This window comes from Pseudochaenichthys georgianus, chromosome 9 (assembly GCF_902827115.2).
Source record: "Pseudochaenichthys georgianus chromosome 9, fPseGeo1.2, whole genome shotgun sequence".
Lineage (NCBI taxonomy): Eukaryota > Metazoa > Chordata > Actinopteri > Perciformes > Channichthyidae > Pseudochaenichthys > Pseudochaenichthys georgianus.
Window position 1 is genome coordinate 14,543,394 of NC_047511.1, and position 18,583 is coordinate 14,561,976.

At 42.7% G+C, this 18,583-nt stretch overlaps 1 protein-coding gene across 1 annotated transcript; it reads right to left on the reverse strand.

The window, feature by feature from the left end:
* Positions 1-177: 177 nt before the first annotated feature.
* On the reverse strand, positions 178-15,955 carry LOC139434457 (uncharacterized). The gene is made up of 9 exons (XM_071204290.1): positions 15,809-15,955; positions 15,490-15,561; positions 15,291-15,342; positions 15,061-15,173; positions 14,401-14,680; positions 14,209-14,318; positions 11,825-13,216; positions 11,321-11,334; positions 178-3,490 (listed from the first exon to the last, which is right to left on the reverse strand). The coding sequence occupies exons 1-9, from the start codon at positions 15,953-15,955 to the stop codon at positions 505-507; spliced, it is 5,166 nt and encodes a 1,721-aa protein (XP_071060391.1). The 3' UTR covers positions 178-504.
* Between the last annotated feature and the right edge of the window lie 2,628 nt (positions 15,956-18,583).

Consider the following 18,583-nt stretch of genomic DNA (forward strand, 5'->3'; position numbering starts at 1 on the left):
CAATACGACACCCTCTGTCCTTAGACCCTCACATCGTACAAGGAAAAACTTCCAAAGAAAACCCAGTTTAAAGGGAAAAATGGGAGAAACCTCAGGGAGAGCAACAGAGGAGGGATCCCTCTCCCAGGACGGACAGACGTGCAATAGATGCCGTGTGTAAATTGAAAAGATAATACATTTGCAACATAGGTAGTCCAAATGTTTGGAAATGCATGTGTGTATAATAGGAAGATGAATCCACGAGGATATCCATCCAGGACCTATGATCCAGGACCACAGCCACGACTCAAGATCCAGCGCTCGCGATCCAGGACACAGGACCGCAGGATCATCCATGACTCCGGATCCCAGCGTATATAGACACCAAAAAGAAAGACATTTGGGGAGGCTGGGTTAATCGGAACATGAGTGTACACGGGTATAGACAGAGAGAAGGAAGAAGTAAGATGTCCCCCGACAAACTAAGCCTATATCAGCAAAACTAGGGGCTGAATCTAATCAGCCCTAACTATAAGCTTTATCAAAAAGGAAGGTCTTAAGCGCACTCTTAAAAACGGATAGGGTGTCTGCCGCCCGAACACAAACTGGAAGCTGATTCCACAAATGTGGAGCTTGATAAGAAAAGGCTCTGGCTCCCATTGTACTTTTAAAGATTCTAGGAACAACCAACAACCCTGCATTCTTGGAACGCAATGCCCTAGTAGGACAGTAGGGTATAATGAGTTCTTTAAGGTAAGATGGCGCCTGCCCATTAAGGGCTTTGTAGGCGAGAAGAAGAATTTTAAATTCTATCCTGTGTTCTATAGGGAGCCAGTGTAAGGCAGCCAGAACAGGAGTAATGTGGTCCCTTTTCCTAACTCTGGTTAGTACACGAGCCGCAGCATTTTGAATCAGCTGAAGCGACTTGATTGACTTCTTGGTACTCCCTGATAATAAAGAGTTACAATAATCCAGCCTAGAAGTAACAAATGCATGGACTAGTTTCTCTGCATCGTTTTGAGGCAAGATATGCCTGATTTTTGCAATGTTACGTAGATGGAAGTAGGCGGTCCTTGAAATTGATTTTATGTGGGCGTTAAAGGATAAATCCTGATCAAATATAACACCAAGATTCCTTACAGTCTCACTGGAGGCCAAATTAATGCCATCCATAGTTAGTATGTCTTTAGATAATTTGTTTCGTAGATTCTTCGGGCCAAGTACAATAACTTCAGTTTTGGTCGTGTTTAACATCAAAAAGTTTAAGGTCATCCACGTTTTTAAGTCCTTAAGGCAGTCTTGAATTTTATTTAGATGATTAATTTCATCAGGCTTGATTGATAAATATAGTTGAGTATCATCCGCATAACAATGAAAGTTTACAGAATGATTCCTTATAATATTGCCTAACGGAAGCATATATAATGTGAACAAAACAGGTCCGAGCACTGAGCCCTGTGGCACTCCATGGCTAACTTTGGTTTGCGTGGAAGATTCATCGTTAACACGTACAAACTGAGAGCGTTCAGATAGATAGGACCTAAACCAGCCTAAAGCAGTTCCCTGTATGCCAACTAAGTGCTCTAGTCTTTGCAATAGGATATCATGGTCGATAGTATCAAATGCAGCACTAAGATCGAGCAAAACAAGAATAGAGACAAGTCCCTTGTCTGAGGCTATTAGAATATCATTTGTGACTTTAACCAGAGCTGTCTCTGTGCTATGATGTGTTCTAAAGCCAGACTGAAAATCTTCAAATAAATCATTGTTTTTTAAGTAATCACACAACTGTTTTGCGACCGCTTTCTCAAGAATTTTTGAGAGGAACGGAAGATTAGAAATAGGTCTATAGTTGGCTAAAACCTCTGGATCGAGGTTGTGCTTTTTAAGAAGCGGTTTTATCACTGCTACTTTGAATGATTGTGGAACATAGCCTGATAATAAAGACATATTCATAATATTTAATAAAGAAGTGCTAATTAATGGAAAAACTTCCTTCAACAGCTTAGTTGGAATTGGGTCTAACATGCACGTTGATGGTTTAGAAGAGAGAATCATTGAATGTAATTGTTCAAGGTTTATGGCTGAAAAGCATTCTAGTTTACTATCTAGTGTAATATTAGAACTTACGATTCCGGGAGCTGTTGATAACACTATACTGGTCGAAGGCAAGAGGTCATTAATTTTGTTTCTAAGAGTAACAATTTTATCGTTAAAAAAGCACATAAAATCATTACTACTGAGTGCTAAGGGAATAGAAGGCTCAATCGAGCTGTGGCTCTCTGTCAGCCTGGCTACAGTGCTGAAAAGAAATCTTGCATTATTCTTATTCTCATCTATTAATGAAGAGTAGTAGGCTGCTCTCGCTTTACGCAGTGCTTTCTTATATTCATTGAGAGTAATATGCCAAATTAAACGAGATTCTTCAAGTTTAGTGGAACGCCATATCCTTTCAAGTTGTCTAGACTTTTGCTTTATTTTGCGGGTTTCGGCATTATGCCATGGAGCTAATCTATGTTGTTTTATTTTCTTCTTTTTCAAAGGAGCAACAGAGTCTAATTTTATTCGCAGCGCATCTATAGCACTATCAACAACATGATCAATTTGGGGTGGTGTACATTTTGTATAAGTTTCCTCCCCTACATGCAGACATGCTATCGAGTTAAGTATTGGTGGAATCTCTTCCTTAAATGTGGCTATAGCACTAACAGATAGGTTTCTGCTGCAAGAGCTTTTGACTAATGCTTTGTAGTCTAGTAACAGTACTTCAAAAGTTACTAAGAAATGGTCGGATAAAGCAGGATTATGCGGTTCGACTAATAGTTGCTCAATTTCAATACCATAAGTCAGAACAAGGTCGAGAGTGTGATTATAACAGTGGGTTGGTTTATTTACACTCTGACAGAAACCAACAGAATCTAATATAGAGTTAAATGCAACAGTAAGGCTATTTTTATCATCGTCAACATGAATATTAAAGTCACCTACGATAATTACTTTGTCTGTTTTAAGAACCAAAGTTGATAAAAACTCAGAGAATTCTGATAAGAATTCTGAATAAGGACCTGGTGCACGATACACTGTAACAAATAAGATTGGCTGCAAAGTTTTCCAGGTCGGATGCGTAAGACTAATAACGAGACTTTCAAAAGAGGTATAATTACATTTTGGTTTAGTATTGATAAGTAAACTTGAGTCAAAGATTGCTGCAACTCCACCTCCTCGGCCTGTGCCTCGAGCAATATGAGTGTTGACATGGCTGGGTGGAGTGGCCTCATTTATGCTGACATATTCTTCATGTCTCAACCAAGTTTCAGTGAGACAGCATATATCAATATTATAATCTGATATTAAATAATTTACCAATATTGCTTTAGATGCTAGAGATCTTATGTTTAAGAGACCACATTTAATCTTCCTGTTTTGTTGCACTGTAGTAGTTGTTACATTTACTTTTATTAGGTTATTATGTATGACACCTCTATTAGGTTTTACCTTAAATTGTCCTTGGGCAGACACACACACCGCTAATATTGGGTATTTTATTGGGTTCGGGATTCCTATGGGTGAGTAAATAACAGTGTTATTTTGAAAAGAATAACGAATTAGAAGGAAAAAAATATTTAAAAATACAGATTTCCGTATTCTGAGGCTCTGAGCCCCATTTATTTTCCTCACAGACGGCAACAAAAGTCCGAAATTATACGATTTAAAATAAAAGCAATAACTGTGGCTTGATATTGAGTAAGAACATGTTTTTATTAACCACACAGCTTCCGGTCTCCCATGACACGACCGGAGAAAAAGACGTGCTACAGGCAGTAGAAATACATTGCTTTTAAAATCGTGCTGTGCAACACGAAAAAAAGGGGCAAATCGTGTTGGTGAACACGAATCAATAGATTAAAAATCGTGTTGGTGAACACGAAATGCCGTGAGACTGGGTTGGATTAACACATAGGACCTCCAAGTGTAAACAAGGTAACTATATCTAATGCTAGCTGTGCAATGAGCATGTGTACAGGCCATGGATGTATAATAAGAACGGTACAGGCTAGTATGGTTAACGCTAGCATGTATGCTACTGTGTATGCTAACGCTAGCGCGAATGCTAACGCAAATGCTAGCGCGAATGCTAACGCATTTTCTCATTGTGTTTAAACCGTTTAAACATCTCCAAATGTGATCACATAAACACAAAAATGTTACTAATCCTTACAGTCATTGCTTTCGGACGGAATGTATTACCCTTTTACTCTTCAGGTTGCAAAGGGGAAATGAGTAGCAGTCTACTCATTGATGTCTACTGCCATGCTATTCAGTTCACTTTCTCCTACTTTCTATAGCCGGTTTCCTGTCTAACCTTCAGTACACATTTTACAAATATATAAATGTGCAAATATGAAACATACGGGTCAATATCACCTTGCTATTGGTAGCTGAACTGTCAATACCCCAACACATATTCTTAGATATAAATACCTAATTTTGAATTATTTAGACACAATTAACACTATTCTTGTGGTACTACTACCGCAGCTAAACCATATTGGCCTTATGGGCTAGTTGCACAAGATGGCGTCTATCAACTTCCGGCGGCTGGGTGTGCGGTTGTAAACTTCCGGTCTACTGGTTGATATCTTATCTTTCTTACAGTGCAGACGCTTTTCTGCTTGGTCTTGCCTACGCTTACTTTTTATGCTGATTTTCCTATTGTTATTCTCTGAAAACTTCGAGCAGCGGCTCCTGGACATTAACTTATCACTGGGACAGTTCATCTTCGTAAATAGACGGAGGATTTCAGCCATATTTCAACATTTTTACGACGACCTCAGTCTTACAGTAGCGTGGCCTAGCAACAGCTAAAGCCTGGTAGGCTACTGCATGCTATTTAGCTTAAGCTAGTTGATAGCAAAATGCCTCCATTCTCTACAGATGACTTCCACAAACTTCTACAGAAGATGGCTGTGTTGGAAATGAAAATGCAACGGTTGGAAGTTAACGTGGCAGTGAATGGACTATGTCGTGGGAATGACACCACTTTACCAGTGTTGCAAAATAATGAAAAAGGGTATGCTAACTCACAGCTAGTTAGCAGCTACAAGGATTCCAAGGAACAGGAGGGCTGTGTACCGGGTAATAAATCTACAAGTGGTAGTCCTCCCTGGAACTCTCTGGGTGAAAAGCCTAAGAGTAAATCATTTTCATGCGATTTGGGAGGACGGATAACAGAGCCGGAGATCTCTTTCTGATGACCTGGATAACCCGTCCTCTTCACACAGCAGGGTAAGGACCAATAGCTACTCCAAAAGTAAAAGGCTAGAGGGAAAGCTAACGACTGGGCCTGAAACTCTGATTGTGGGTGACTCTGCTGTAAGAGATGTAAAGGTCTGTGTAATAAGAACAACACCAAAGTACTCTGTTTTCCCAAGGATGTGGTCTCTGACTTGGCTGAGAAGATCCTGCATATTGGGGCTGAACATCTGACTGTGAAGAATGTGGTACTACACATTGGAACAAATTATGTTGTGAAACAACAGTCAGAAGTGCTGAAAGAAGACTTTACATGTTTGTTGGAAACTGCCAGTTCTCTAAATGCAGATGTGTTCATCAGTGGCCCTCTACCGCCAGTCAGAAGAGGAGTGGAGACATTCAGCAGATTGTTTGCACTGAACACCTGGCTTTCAACTGTCTGTACTGACCATTCTGTCAATTATATTGACAATTTTAACTTTTTCTGGGACCGCAGACATCTTTTCAAGGCAAATGGAGTTTGCCTGAACAAGTCAGGAGTGAAATTGTTTATCTCTAACATATTCAACTGCCTGCATCATCAATCTGTTCCCTCTGCCAAGGACAAGCGGCAAGAGGAATCAAAACAGGAGAAAGACACAACACATCGCTCAGAAAACCCTGAAGAATTATCACTGCACCCGCCTGAGGAATGTTCTGATTATGGGAGACCTATGAGACACACGGAGGAGTCTCCACCGCCCGTTTACTGAACTGCTGTCTATAGTGTGTATTGACTTTGACCGACTAGTCATTGTTGGTGATTTGTACATCCATGTTGACAACCCCCAGGACAGAGGGGCTAAAGAACTGTTTTGTGTTCTTGATAGCTATGGACTGACTCAGCATTTGACGGAGCCCACGCATAATAAGGGGCACACTCTGGACTTAATTATCTCAAAGGGTCTGAATATCTCTGAGGTAGTGGTGACTGATGTTGCACTCTGACCATTCCTGTGTTTTCTTTGAGAGCTCTATTTTTGCTCACAAAAATGTTCAAAAAGAGATAACCACAAAGCGATATTTAACTGAAAATACTAGGGAAATGTTTACTCAAAATTGTTGTACCACACTTGCCCCTGCTAACACCTCAGTAAATTAGCTAGTAGATCATTTTTAATTCAACAATTACAAATGTTATAGATGCCATTGCTCCAATTAAGGTAAAGGAAGTGAATGGGAAGAAAATATCTCCATGGAGAAAGGCCATGACCGTGAAAACAGAAAAAAGAGAATGTCGAAAAGCTGAACGCAGGGGGCGAAAAACAAATCTCCAGGTTCACTTTGACATTTATAAAGAGAGACTTGGCCTTTATAATTTGGAATTGAAAAACGCACGACAATCGTTCTTCTCCGACATCATTACCAAAAACAAAAACAACGCACGTGCCTTGTTTGCTACCGTCGACAGACTAACTAACCCCAGTGTCAGTGGCCTCTGAATTTCTATCCACCAGGGTGTGCAATGATTTTGCTTACTTTTTCACTGACAAAATTCAGAAAATCAGACAAGCAGGCAGTGCCTCTGCATCAGGAACAGCAAATGTGTTGTCTCTGTGTCCAACTAACATCAATTCAGACATCATGACACAATTTCATCAGATTAATGATAAAAACCTAGAGGACATTATACAACTTCTGAAGTCCTCCTCCTGCTGCCTTGATATTATTCCAACAAGATTTTTCAAAGATGTTTTGCCTTGCATGGCCTCAGAACTACTTCATATAGAAAACACATCTCTTCACTCAGGTATTTTTCCACAGGCCCTGAAAACTGCAGTCATTAAACCGTTCTTAAAAAAGAATAATCTAGATGCTTCAGTAATGAACAATTACAGGCCCATATCAAACCTCCCATTTCTAGGTAAAATCATTGAAAAAGTTGTTTTTCAACAGTTGAGTAATTTCTTGCATTTAAATAACTGTTTCGATGTGTTCCAGTCAGGCTTTCGTCCAAACCACAGCACTGAGACTGCTCTTGTAAAGGTCTTAAACATTCACTTAAACACAGACAGTGGCAGAACTTCAGTGTTAGTATTATTAGATCTCAGTGCTGCGTTTGACACTGTTGACCACAGCATATTCATTTCATTTCAAACCTTTATTTATACAGATAAAATCCCATTGAGATCATTGATCTCTTTTCCAAGGGAGACCTGTTCAAGTAGTTCCACATGAAACATAAAAGCATAAACAGAACAACAAAAGGACATCATCCAGCATCATTTACATAATTATCCACATAAACAGGTACCAATAGCTTCTGATTGACTAGCATCCAACCGAGCTTTAAAAACATTTAGTGGCACCAGATTGTTCAGTTTCCATTTAATTTGCAGACTATTCCAAGACAGAGGAGCTGCGCATCTAAAAGCTGTCTTCCCTAAGACAGTCCTAGCAGTTGGCACATTTAATAAAACCACAGCATTCGATCTCAGGCAGTAGCCACTTACAATTTTCCGTGAGATCAGGGAGCAGATATAAGATGGAAGTTTCCCTAGCATGGCTTTGTATATAAAAATGTACCAGTGACTGAGCCTCCGTACAGTTAGTGAAAGCAAACCAGCCCTTGCATACAGGGTACAGTGATGGGTTAATGCTTTACAGTTTGTCACAAATCTCAGTGCACTGTGATACGCAGCATCTAACTTGACCAGGCAATTGGCAGGTGCATTCATATAGACCAGATCCCCATAGTCCAGCACAGGTAAAAAGGTCAGTGACTAGCCTTTTCCTGGCCTCAAGCGAGAAACAGGACTTGTTTCTGAAAAAGAACCCTAGCCTAACCCTCAGTTTTTTTAGCAGGTTATTGACATGAAGTTTAAAAGAGAGACAATCATCAAGCCAGATACCAAGGTATTTGTAACAGGCAACAACTTCAAGTTGTGTTCCTTGCGTAGTTACAATATCTAAAACAGGCTCTGGTGTCTTTTTTGCTTTTGAAAAGAGCATTACCTTGGCTTTATCCACATTTAAAAGAAGCTTTAATTCAGAGAACCGAGTCTGAATAGTGTTAAAAACAGCCTGTAATTTAACACCAGCCTCCTTAATGGAGGGACCTGCACAATACATCACAGTATCATCCGCATAAAAATGTAAAGTAGCTTCATCCACATTATCACCTACGCTGTTAATATATATGGAGAATAAAAGTGGTCCTAAAACAGAACCTTGTGGTACACCATTAGAAATGTTTAACCACTCAGAAGACAGTCCATCAAAATGAACACATTGGGACATTTCAGAGAGGTAGTTCACAAACCACCCCACTGCAAGGCTGGATAGGCCAATACTGAGTAGCCTCTGCTTTAAGATGAGATGATCAACGGTGTCAAACGCTTTGGAAAGGTCAATAAACAGAGCTGCACAACTCTGCTTATTATCTAAAATACTAGTAATGTCATTCACCACTTTCATTGTGGCAGTGATGGTGCTGTGTTTCTTTCTGAATCCTGACTGATGTTTAAACAGGATGTCATTTGTACATAAAAACTCCTTTACCTGTTCACTCACTAGGCGTTCAAGAACCTTAGCCAGAACTGACAATTTAGAGATTGGCCTATAGTTATTTAAAATAGTTGCCTCCCCTCCTTTCAGTAAAGGCAAGACATAAGCAGACTTCCATACTTTTGGAATTGTATTTGTGCTGAGGGAGAGGTTAAAAAGAGAAGTAAGAGGTGGAGCAATAAAGTCTGCAGCTATCTTTAAAAAGAAAGGTTCTAAGTTGTCCGGGCCAGCCGGTTTCCTAGGATCTAGCTTAGATAAGGCTTCATGAACAACATCAACAGTAAAAGTGGTAAAACTGAACTAAATTTACGCAGGGGTGCATGTCTATCAATGATCTCCATAAAACCAAGATAAAAATAAGACCATGCGGTTTCAACATCAGCACACAGATCGATTTTACCCCAATCAAAATCAAACAGATCATGCACAAAACCCTGCTCCACAAAATGTTTTATGTCTCTCTTGATGATAATGCGAGGTTTAACCTTTTGGACCTTAGTGTCCCTAATTGTGGCTACAACACAGTGATCGCTCAGATCATTTGCAAATACTCCCACAGAAGAATATTTATGGGGAACATTAGTTAAAATGAGATCAATTAGGGAGGATTTATTAGGAGACTTAATATTTGGGCGAGTAGGACTGTCCACAATCTGAGTAACATTTAAAGAGATACAAAGGTTTTTAAAATCCTCTGACACTGCAGTTAACCAGTCCCAGTTAAAATCTCCAAGTAGCACTATTTCCTTGTAGTCTAGTTGTGATAAAAGATTTGCTAGTGAAGACAAGGAGTCTTTGACAGCTGAGGGGGGTCTGTAGCGGCCCACCACCATGACCTGTTGACCCTTTGCCACTTCTATATTTAAGGCTAAAAATTGCTGCTTACTGATCGATTTGGAAATTAATGTGGTTACACTGAACTTATTCTTAACATAAATTGCAACGCCACCACCTTTATTAGGCCGGTCGGTACGATACACATTAAAACCATTTAAGGCAATGTCAGAGGCCAAAATAGACTTATTTAGCCATGTTTCAGATAAGACAATGACGTCAGCGTCAGTCGATTTTGCCCAGATACGGACAAAATCTAGTTTACCTAACAGACTGCGCACATTCAAGTGGATGAAACCCAACCCAGACCTAGCTTTAAAATCAGCAGGAGTAGCGATCTGACCATTACTACTGGGCGGACCAGGGTTAGGTTGTACATTTCCTGACAGTAATAACAACAAAAAAACCAGGCATCTTTTCCTCTTAAATGACACACATACATTGTCATCTAATTTAGAAACACCGGAAAAGTCTGCGAGAGTGTGATTAGAGCTTAAGAAGCAGTCCTGAAGAACCATCATCGCAGGAAAATAAAAAAGACAAACATATTTTGTCGAGCAGATTGTCTGTGACAAGGCAACCGGTAATTGTTTGTGTAACACATCCGAACCTTTGCAGGGGATGCCCACTGCAGGTGGCAGAACAGACCTGAATCCAGTAGTCTTCTCAGAATGACTAGAGATCTTCTCATAGTCCAAAATAGTTAACAGGCATAGCAGAATCCCGATATGGGCCATTTTCCCAGACCAGCAGAGCAACCGGATAGGCATGCAAGCAGGCCCGAAATGTGGAGGCGCTCCGTTCTCCTCGCGATATCCCCGGTGCAGAACCTCCTCAGTAGGCCTACAGCAGGATAGGCGAAGCAGGACCAGCTCGAGGCGTAGAGGCGCTCCGGTCTCTCAGCGATATCCCCGTGGTAAAACGTCCCCGGCACCGTAGAGCACGACAGGTGGAGCAGGTGGATACAGGCCTCCGCTACAGCAGGTGTAAAGCAGGCCGCAGCCCGAACGCGAAGCCACTCCGGTCTCTCCGTTACGCCCCCGGGGTAAAATCTCGCCAGGACAGCAGCACACGACAAGTGGAAGCAGGTCCCTGCCACAGCACAACTGGGCAGGTGGAAAAAGGGGGCCCAAACAACAACGTGCAGCCGCTCCGTCACTCCGCGACTTCCAGGGAAAAATCTCCCCACATATTACTAGACCGACTGGAAAACTGGGTGGGACTTTCGGAAACAGTTCTAAATTGGTTTGAATCCTACTTAAAGGACAGAAACAACTTTGTTTCTATAGGTAATGTTACAACCTTCCAAGGCTGGAACAAATAGGGAGGCCACACAGAGTTAAATGCCAAAAATCTGTTTATTTAACAGGATATAGAAAACCACCTCTGATGAATAGTGTATGTAAGAATCAGACTGCCAGTAGTGTGAGCAGTGTGTGGGTGTGTGGAAGGGTGTTGTAGCATGTTGGAGGGTGCATCAAACCTAACAGGCTGTAGGCTGAGGTTGCTGCAGCATGCCAGGATCTGAATGAGAGTGATCCTTGCAGCTGGGCAACCTTTATACCTTCTTGTGGCTCCGCCTCTAGATGGGCGGGCACAAACAGGACGACACTCCCAGTACCTGCCAGAGGACAGCAAGGCAGGGAGCACAGCCAGGCAGAAGGGGGGAGGGGTCGTCACACCCCCTCCCTTAAAATGGAGGACCCACTAGGATCCTCCAACCTGAGGCACAAAAACACAACCACAAAACACAATAGACAAAACCAAAGTTAACCTTGAAATGTTCATACAACCTGCAAGCACATCTGTAGCCTCTTGCTCAACCCCTCAGCAACTTTGGTACCTAAGAAGCATTTTAAGAGAGGGCAAAACAGAAAAAACAGACACCCCTGCAGGGAGAAAAACACTAGTTAACCTAGGAGGTTATAGCCCTGGACATGGCATCAGCCACTGTATTATCCACACCTTTGACATGCCTAATGTCCAGATTAAAAGGCTGGAGGAAGAGACACCAACGCATAAGGCGTTGATTTGGATTCTGGAGCGAGTGCAGAAAGGTTAGGGGTTATGATCTGTATAGACCACCAGGGTCCCAACTCCACTCCCAACATACACCTCAAAATGTTTTAATGCCCAGATGAGTGCCAGTGCCTCCTTTTCAATGATCGAATAGTTTAATTGATGAGTTACATTTCTTAGAGAAGAAACTCACCGGGCATTCGGAGCCGCTCTCATCAACCTGCGCGAGTACTGCCCCAGCTCCAACCTTACTAGCATCCACATGAAGAATGAAGGGCTGGTCCATCTGGGGAGCTGCTAGGACAGGAGCAGAGCACAACACAGTTTTCGCAGCCTCAAAAGCCTGTTGACATTGAGGAGACCATTCAAACTTGACCTTAGGGCTGAGAAGAGAGGTGAGGGGCGCAACCACCGTAGAGAAATTCTGACAGAACCCACGATAGTACCCCACCATGCCCAGAAAACGAGAGAGTTCTTTTCTGGTTGTGGGAACAGGGAACCGGTCAATTGCCAGCACCTTTGCCCTCACTGGCTTAACCTGTCCTTGGCCAACTACTTTACCCAGGTAGGTGACCGTTGCCTTAGCAAACTCACACTTTGCCAAGTTAACGGTCAGACAAGCCCAGGCAAGACGTTCAAACAGCGCATTAATGTGTTGGAGATGTTCCTCCCAAGTGTCACTGTATACCACAACATCATCCAGATACACAGCACAGCCAGCAAGACCTGACACCACCTGGTTCATCAGGCGTTGAAACGTGGCTGGGGCATTTCGTAACCCAAATGGCATTACGGTGTATGAGTACAACCCACTGGACGTGATAAATGAGGCGATCTCCCTAGCTCTAGCCGTTAACGGGACCTGCCAGTAACCCTTTAGCAGGTCAAATTTACTGACAAACTTAGCAGAACCGACCTGGTCCACACAGTCCTCCATGCGAGGGAGTGGAAACGAGTCAGGTTTGGTCACTAAATTCACCTTGCGGAGATCAGTACATGGTCTAAATGTACCATCTGGTTTCGTAACCAGCAAACAAGGAGAAGACCAACTAGAAGCAATGTTATTCTCCAGCATATACTTAACTTCTGCCTCTAAATGCTCTCGTTTGTCCGGAGACATGCGGTAAAACCGCTGTCGTACCGGTTTAGCATCACCCACCTCAATATCGTGTTCTATAAGGTGGGTGCGAGATGGAGTGTCTCCAAACAGGCAGGGGTAGTTTTTAACTAGATCGACCAACTCTGTGCGCCGCGGTTCGGTTAAATGACCCCGCATTCCACCCAGATTAGCCAGTGACTCCGAATTCTTAAGCCGTCCTCTCAACAGACCATCATCTGGGGAATACTCCTCTTCAACCTTAACCCCTGCCCCCACATCCAGAGATGGTGATGGGTGACCCACTGTCACCACTGCAGCATCTGAGGAAACAGAACAAACCACACCTGGCACAGGTTTACGGGAAAAATACGGTTTTAGCAAGTTTATATGGCAAAACTGCACCGACTTCTTCCGGTCAGGGGTCGCTATCAAATAGTTGAGGTCTGACAACTTCTTGGACACTGTATAAGGGCCAGAGAACTTGGCCTGAAACGGGGAGCCAACTACAGGCAGCAGTGCTAAAACCTGATCCCCAGGACTCAACTCACAACGTTCTGCACGTCGATCATAGAGGCTTTTCATTTTAGTTTGAGCAGACTGTAGCTTTTCTCTTGCCATTTGATTAGCCCGATACAAGCGGTGTTTGAAACCATGGACATAGTCTATCAAACTTGACGGGGCCTTCTTGGCTTGCCAATCCTCGTGTAGGGTGGCCAACGGGCCCCTTACATTGTGACCAAAAACCAGGTCATTAGGGCTAAAACCTAAACTCCCCTGTGAAACCTCCCTTGCCGCCAGCATCAACCAGGGTAACCCTTCTTCCCAGTCACGTTCCAACTCTGTACAATATGAACGGAGGAGAGACTTCAAGGATTGGTGGAACCTCTCAAGTGCTCCCTGGCTCTGAGGATGATAGGCACTTGACTGTGAATGTTTGATATTCAACTGCTGTAACACCTCAGCAAACAACTTTGAAGTGAAGTTAGTCCCCTGATCTGACTGGATAATCTTCGGGAGACCAAAAATAGTTATAAATTGTGTCAGTGCTTTTACAACTGACCTGGTGGTGACATTCCTAAGGGGATAGGCAGCAGAATAACGTGTAGCCTGACACATTACTGTAAGCAAAACGTTGTTCCCTGCTTTGGAGCGTGGTAATGGTCCAACACAATCTACAATCAGATGCTCAAATGGATTACCAACAACTGGAATTGGATACAGAGGCGCAGGTTTAATGACCTGATTCGTTTTTCCAGTCAACTGACAAGTGTTGCAAGTTTTAATGAAAGCAGCAATGTCTTTCTTCAGAAGTGGCCAGTAAAAATAACGGCCAACCCGATTATATGTTTTCACACCTAGGTGACCTGCTATGCCATCATGAGCAGTCTGAAGCACAGTGAGTCTTAACTTACTGGGTAACACAACTTCCTCACCCATAAAACAATCTCCCTGGAGAACCCACTTTCTCACCAACAAACCGTCCTGGAGAAAATAACCACGGGCTGCACTTCTGAACTCCTCATCTGGTAGAACTTGGCTGTACAGAGCCTGAAGGGTGGGATCGTTCTTTTGCTCTTTCCCAAGGTCGCTACAAGACAAAGGCAAAGGAAAGGTAGGCACAGGAAATACAGATTCTTTTTTTTAATCTTTTGTAAGGTCACAAACAATACGGCTGGCAGCACATGTTACTGCGCCACTGGCAGGCATCACAGAAGGGGTTTTGGGGAACTTAGCACCTTCTACCTGGGAGATTGGAGACTCAGGCCATACCCGATCACCAGCCAGGTCATTTCCCAAGATGATCTGTATGCCCCCAATAGGCAGAGAAGGACGCACTCCCATGACCACTACCCCTTGCAGCAGACTGGAGACTAATGTTAGTTTATGCTGTGGAGCAGAGAAGACAGTTAATCCCATCCCCCGGACCTCAACACTGGAACCGGTGTCTGTCTTAGGAGAGAAAGGTAACACAGAACCAACAATAAACGAGTCCAACGCCCCTGAGTCCCTTAATATCTTTACCGGTACTTTGTCTTTGCTCCCGACCAGTGAAACAAAACCATCAGACACAAAAGCTTTATAACCAGGGTCTATCTCCTCATGTTCACTGACAAGAGCCTGAATTACCGATTCAGATAAGGAGGACTGAGTGTGTTTCCGCACAGCCGCAATGACATTTTCCCTTTCCACTGCACGTAACGATGCTACAGCCCCAGACGCTCTTGCCGACACAGGCCCAGGCCTGGACTTTCTCTTCCACTCAGGACAATCGTTTCTCCAGTGTCCTTTATTAAAACAGTAATTACAGATACGATTGGGGTCAAACTTACCCCGATTCCCACAGTCAATCCTAGCTGGAAACTTATCCTTTCCTTCTGAAACACCTTTACTGAAGTGAGCCCCCGCACTACTCTCTTTGTATCCCGCATCTCCACGATCACAGCTGTCGCCAAAAAACACCTATGGGTCAGAGTAAACTCATCTGCCAGCTTGGCTGCCTCTGAAACTAGGTTTACTTTCTGCTCATTAATGTAGGTAACAACACGGTCAGGGAAGGTACCTTTGAATTGCTCAAGCAAGATAAGCTCCTGCAGATCTTCCAGAGTTTTTACCTGTGAGGAAACACACCAACGGTTGAGACTAGTGGTTAAATCACGAGCAAACTCCATATGTGACTGCTTCTCTTTTCTGAGTAACCTAAAGCGCTGTCGATATGCTTCAGGTACTAACTCAAATGCCTGAAGTACAGCAGCTTTTACCAACTGGTAATTGCTACTGTCGTCAGCAGTCATGGCAGCGAAAGCCTCCTGGGCCTTTCCAGTGAAGACACACTGAAGCAGAAGGGTGCGCTCAACATCAGACCAGTCTCGTGCCTCTGCTAGACGCTCAAATAACAAAGAAAATGTCTGGGTCCTTTTTGTTGAACCTCGGAACTATCCTCAAATTAACAGCAATATCAAATGCTTGATTTGTAGGAACCTGACCTACGGTCTCTGCAGCTCTCCTGGTCTCAGATGGAAGCTTACCTTCACTCATCAGCTCCAATCTATAGTGCTCCAAGTCTAGTTTTTGTCTAACCTGAACTTGAGCGATCTCTGCTTCCTGAAGACGGGCATTTTGTCTCAACTTTTCTATCTCCACATCACGTTCCAAGTGTAGCATTAGAAGCTCCTTCTGTTCTTTACATGACAGTCCAACCCCAAGTCCAGACAGGACTGGAACCATACCTGAAACATTACCTGACTCAATTGACTGTTGGGAGGTAGGCCCCAGAAAGACAGACAAAACACTTTTTTCCACTAACTGTGCCTTTATTTCTACCAACAACTCCTCTTTATTCAACTTTTTGGGAAGTTCAAGACCGTAATGGTCAGCCACTCTCAAAAGCTGATCTTTTTTATAAGTACCCAACAAATCCTCATTTGGGGACTCAACAAAATCTTCAATAGAAGCCATTTAACTGTTTACCGACCAAGGCAAGGTTTTTCCAGCAGTAACTGATAGTGAAAGACAGTTTTACATATGAGACCCCACTCCTCTGGCTAACTACCTTACCAAATGCTTACTGACTCACTCAACCCTAGTTTTCGTGTAGAATTGTGGGAGGATTTTAAGCACAAAAGCCCAGTGACCCGGTTAGTTCTCAGCAATTGAAAATCACCTAGGCAGTCATGGAGTGCACCCGAGCAAATGCTCTAGCCACTTACTACACAAAAACAACAAACAAAAACAAAAAAAGGTTCAATGGAGACAACTTGTGTCTCTCATTGCTTATACCTAACAGGAATAAGGGTTCCAAACATTTGACAGTCTTTAACACCAAACAGCAATACCGGAAAACATAGCTTGCCTTGGACAGAAACACAACTGTGAGTAAGACCAGTTACTTAGACATAGAGTAAGATCAACCTGACCTATTTTCCCCTACAAAACTCAGAGTCAACCAACAAGCTGTGTGAACACTCCCTGACTGAAATAGGTCACCATGTCCTTTATCCAGCACCGGAAATGATCTCGGACGAGCCCCACTTGTTACAACCTTCCAAGGCTGGAACAAATAGGGAGGCCACACAGAGTTAAATGCCAACAATCTGTTTATTTAACAGGATATAGAAAACCACCTCTGATGAATAGTGTATGTAAGAATCAGACTGCCAGTAGTGTGAGCAGTGTGTGGGTGTGTGGAAGGGTGTTGTAGCATGTTGGAGGGTGCATCAAACCTAACAGGCTGTAGGCTGAGGTTGCTGCAGCATGCCAGGATCTGAATGAGAGTGATCCTTGCAGCTGGGCAACCTTTATACCTTCTTGTGGCTCCGCCTCTAGATGGGCGGGCACAAACAGGACGACACTCCCAGTACCTGCCAGAGGACAGCAAGGCAGGGAGCACAGCCAGGCAGAAGGGGGGAGGGGTCGTCACAGTAATTACACATCTGAGTTGACAAATATGACATGTGGGGTTCCTCAAGGCTCCATCTTGGGGCCTCTTCTCTTTAACATCTACATGCTACCACTGGCTCAGATAATGAAGAACAACAAAATAAGTTACCATCGCTATGCAGATGACACACAAATGTACGTAACGATTTCACCAGGAGACTATGCTCCAATTCAAACACTGAGTAAGTGCATTGAACAAATCAATGACTGGATGTGTCAGAACTTTCTCCAATTAAACAAAGATAAAACTGAGGTAATGGTTTTTGGAGCCAAGTCAGAATGTATAAAAGTTAGCGCTGAGCTTAATTGTGCAATGTTCAAAACAACAGATAAAGCCAGAAATCTAGGTGTAGTCATGGACTCTGACCTGAGTTTCAACAGTCACATTAAAACAGTTACTAAATCAGCCTACTATCACCTAAAGAATATATCTAGGATTAAAAGACTAATGTCACAGCAGGATTTGGAAAAACTTGTCCATGCCTTTATCTTCAGTAGACTCGACTACTGCAATGGTGTCTTCACAGGTCTCACTAAAAAATCTATTAGAAAGCTGCAGCTGATTCAGAACGCCGCTGCTCGAGTCCTCACTAACACTAAGAAAGTGGATCACATCACTCCAGTTCTGAAGTCTTTACACTGGCTTCCTGTGTGTCAAAGAATAGATTTCAAAATATTGCTGCTGGTTTATAAAGCACTGAATGGTTTAGGCCCAAAATACATTACTGACCTCCTGCTAAATTATGAACCATCCAGATCTCTCAGGTCTTCAGGGACTGGTCAGCTTTCTGTCCCCAGAGTCAGAACTAAACATGGTAAAGCAGCGTTCAGTTATTATTCTCCAAATATCTGGAACAAACTCCCAGAAACCTGCAGGTCCGCTGCAACTCTTACTACTTTTAAATCCAGGCTGAAGACTTTTCTTTTTGTTGCTGCTTTTAATTGAACTATTCATATCTTAAACTGCACTGTAACTTTTATCCATGTATTTTTCCTTTTAATGTTTATTTTATTAGCTTTTCTTTTTTAATGCTTAATGTCTTTCATTTTTTGTAAAGCACTTTGAATTGCCTTGTGTTGAAAAGTGCTATATAAATAAACTTGCCTTGCCTTGCCTTACTGTAGAGCGGTAGAGGGAAGAGCGATAGATAGCGTATAGATAGCATAAGATATTATATAGGCACTATTTTACATTCGATGTCTCCTAGACCTACCGAAGGTTAACATCAGTGATGTACATCGGCTGGTACAAGCGGCAGGCTCAGCCCCGAGGAGCAAAAGAGAAAAGGGGTTCAAAATGTAGCTACATATCCAGTTACATCGACAATTATGAAGGTAAGTGACCAACAAAGCTGTAGTTACTGGCTAACTTTGACAACTTGACAGTCTTGATACAGTGTAAAGTGTTTTAATGAT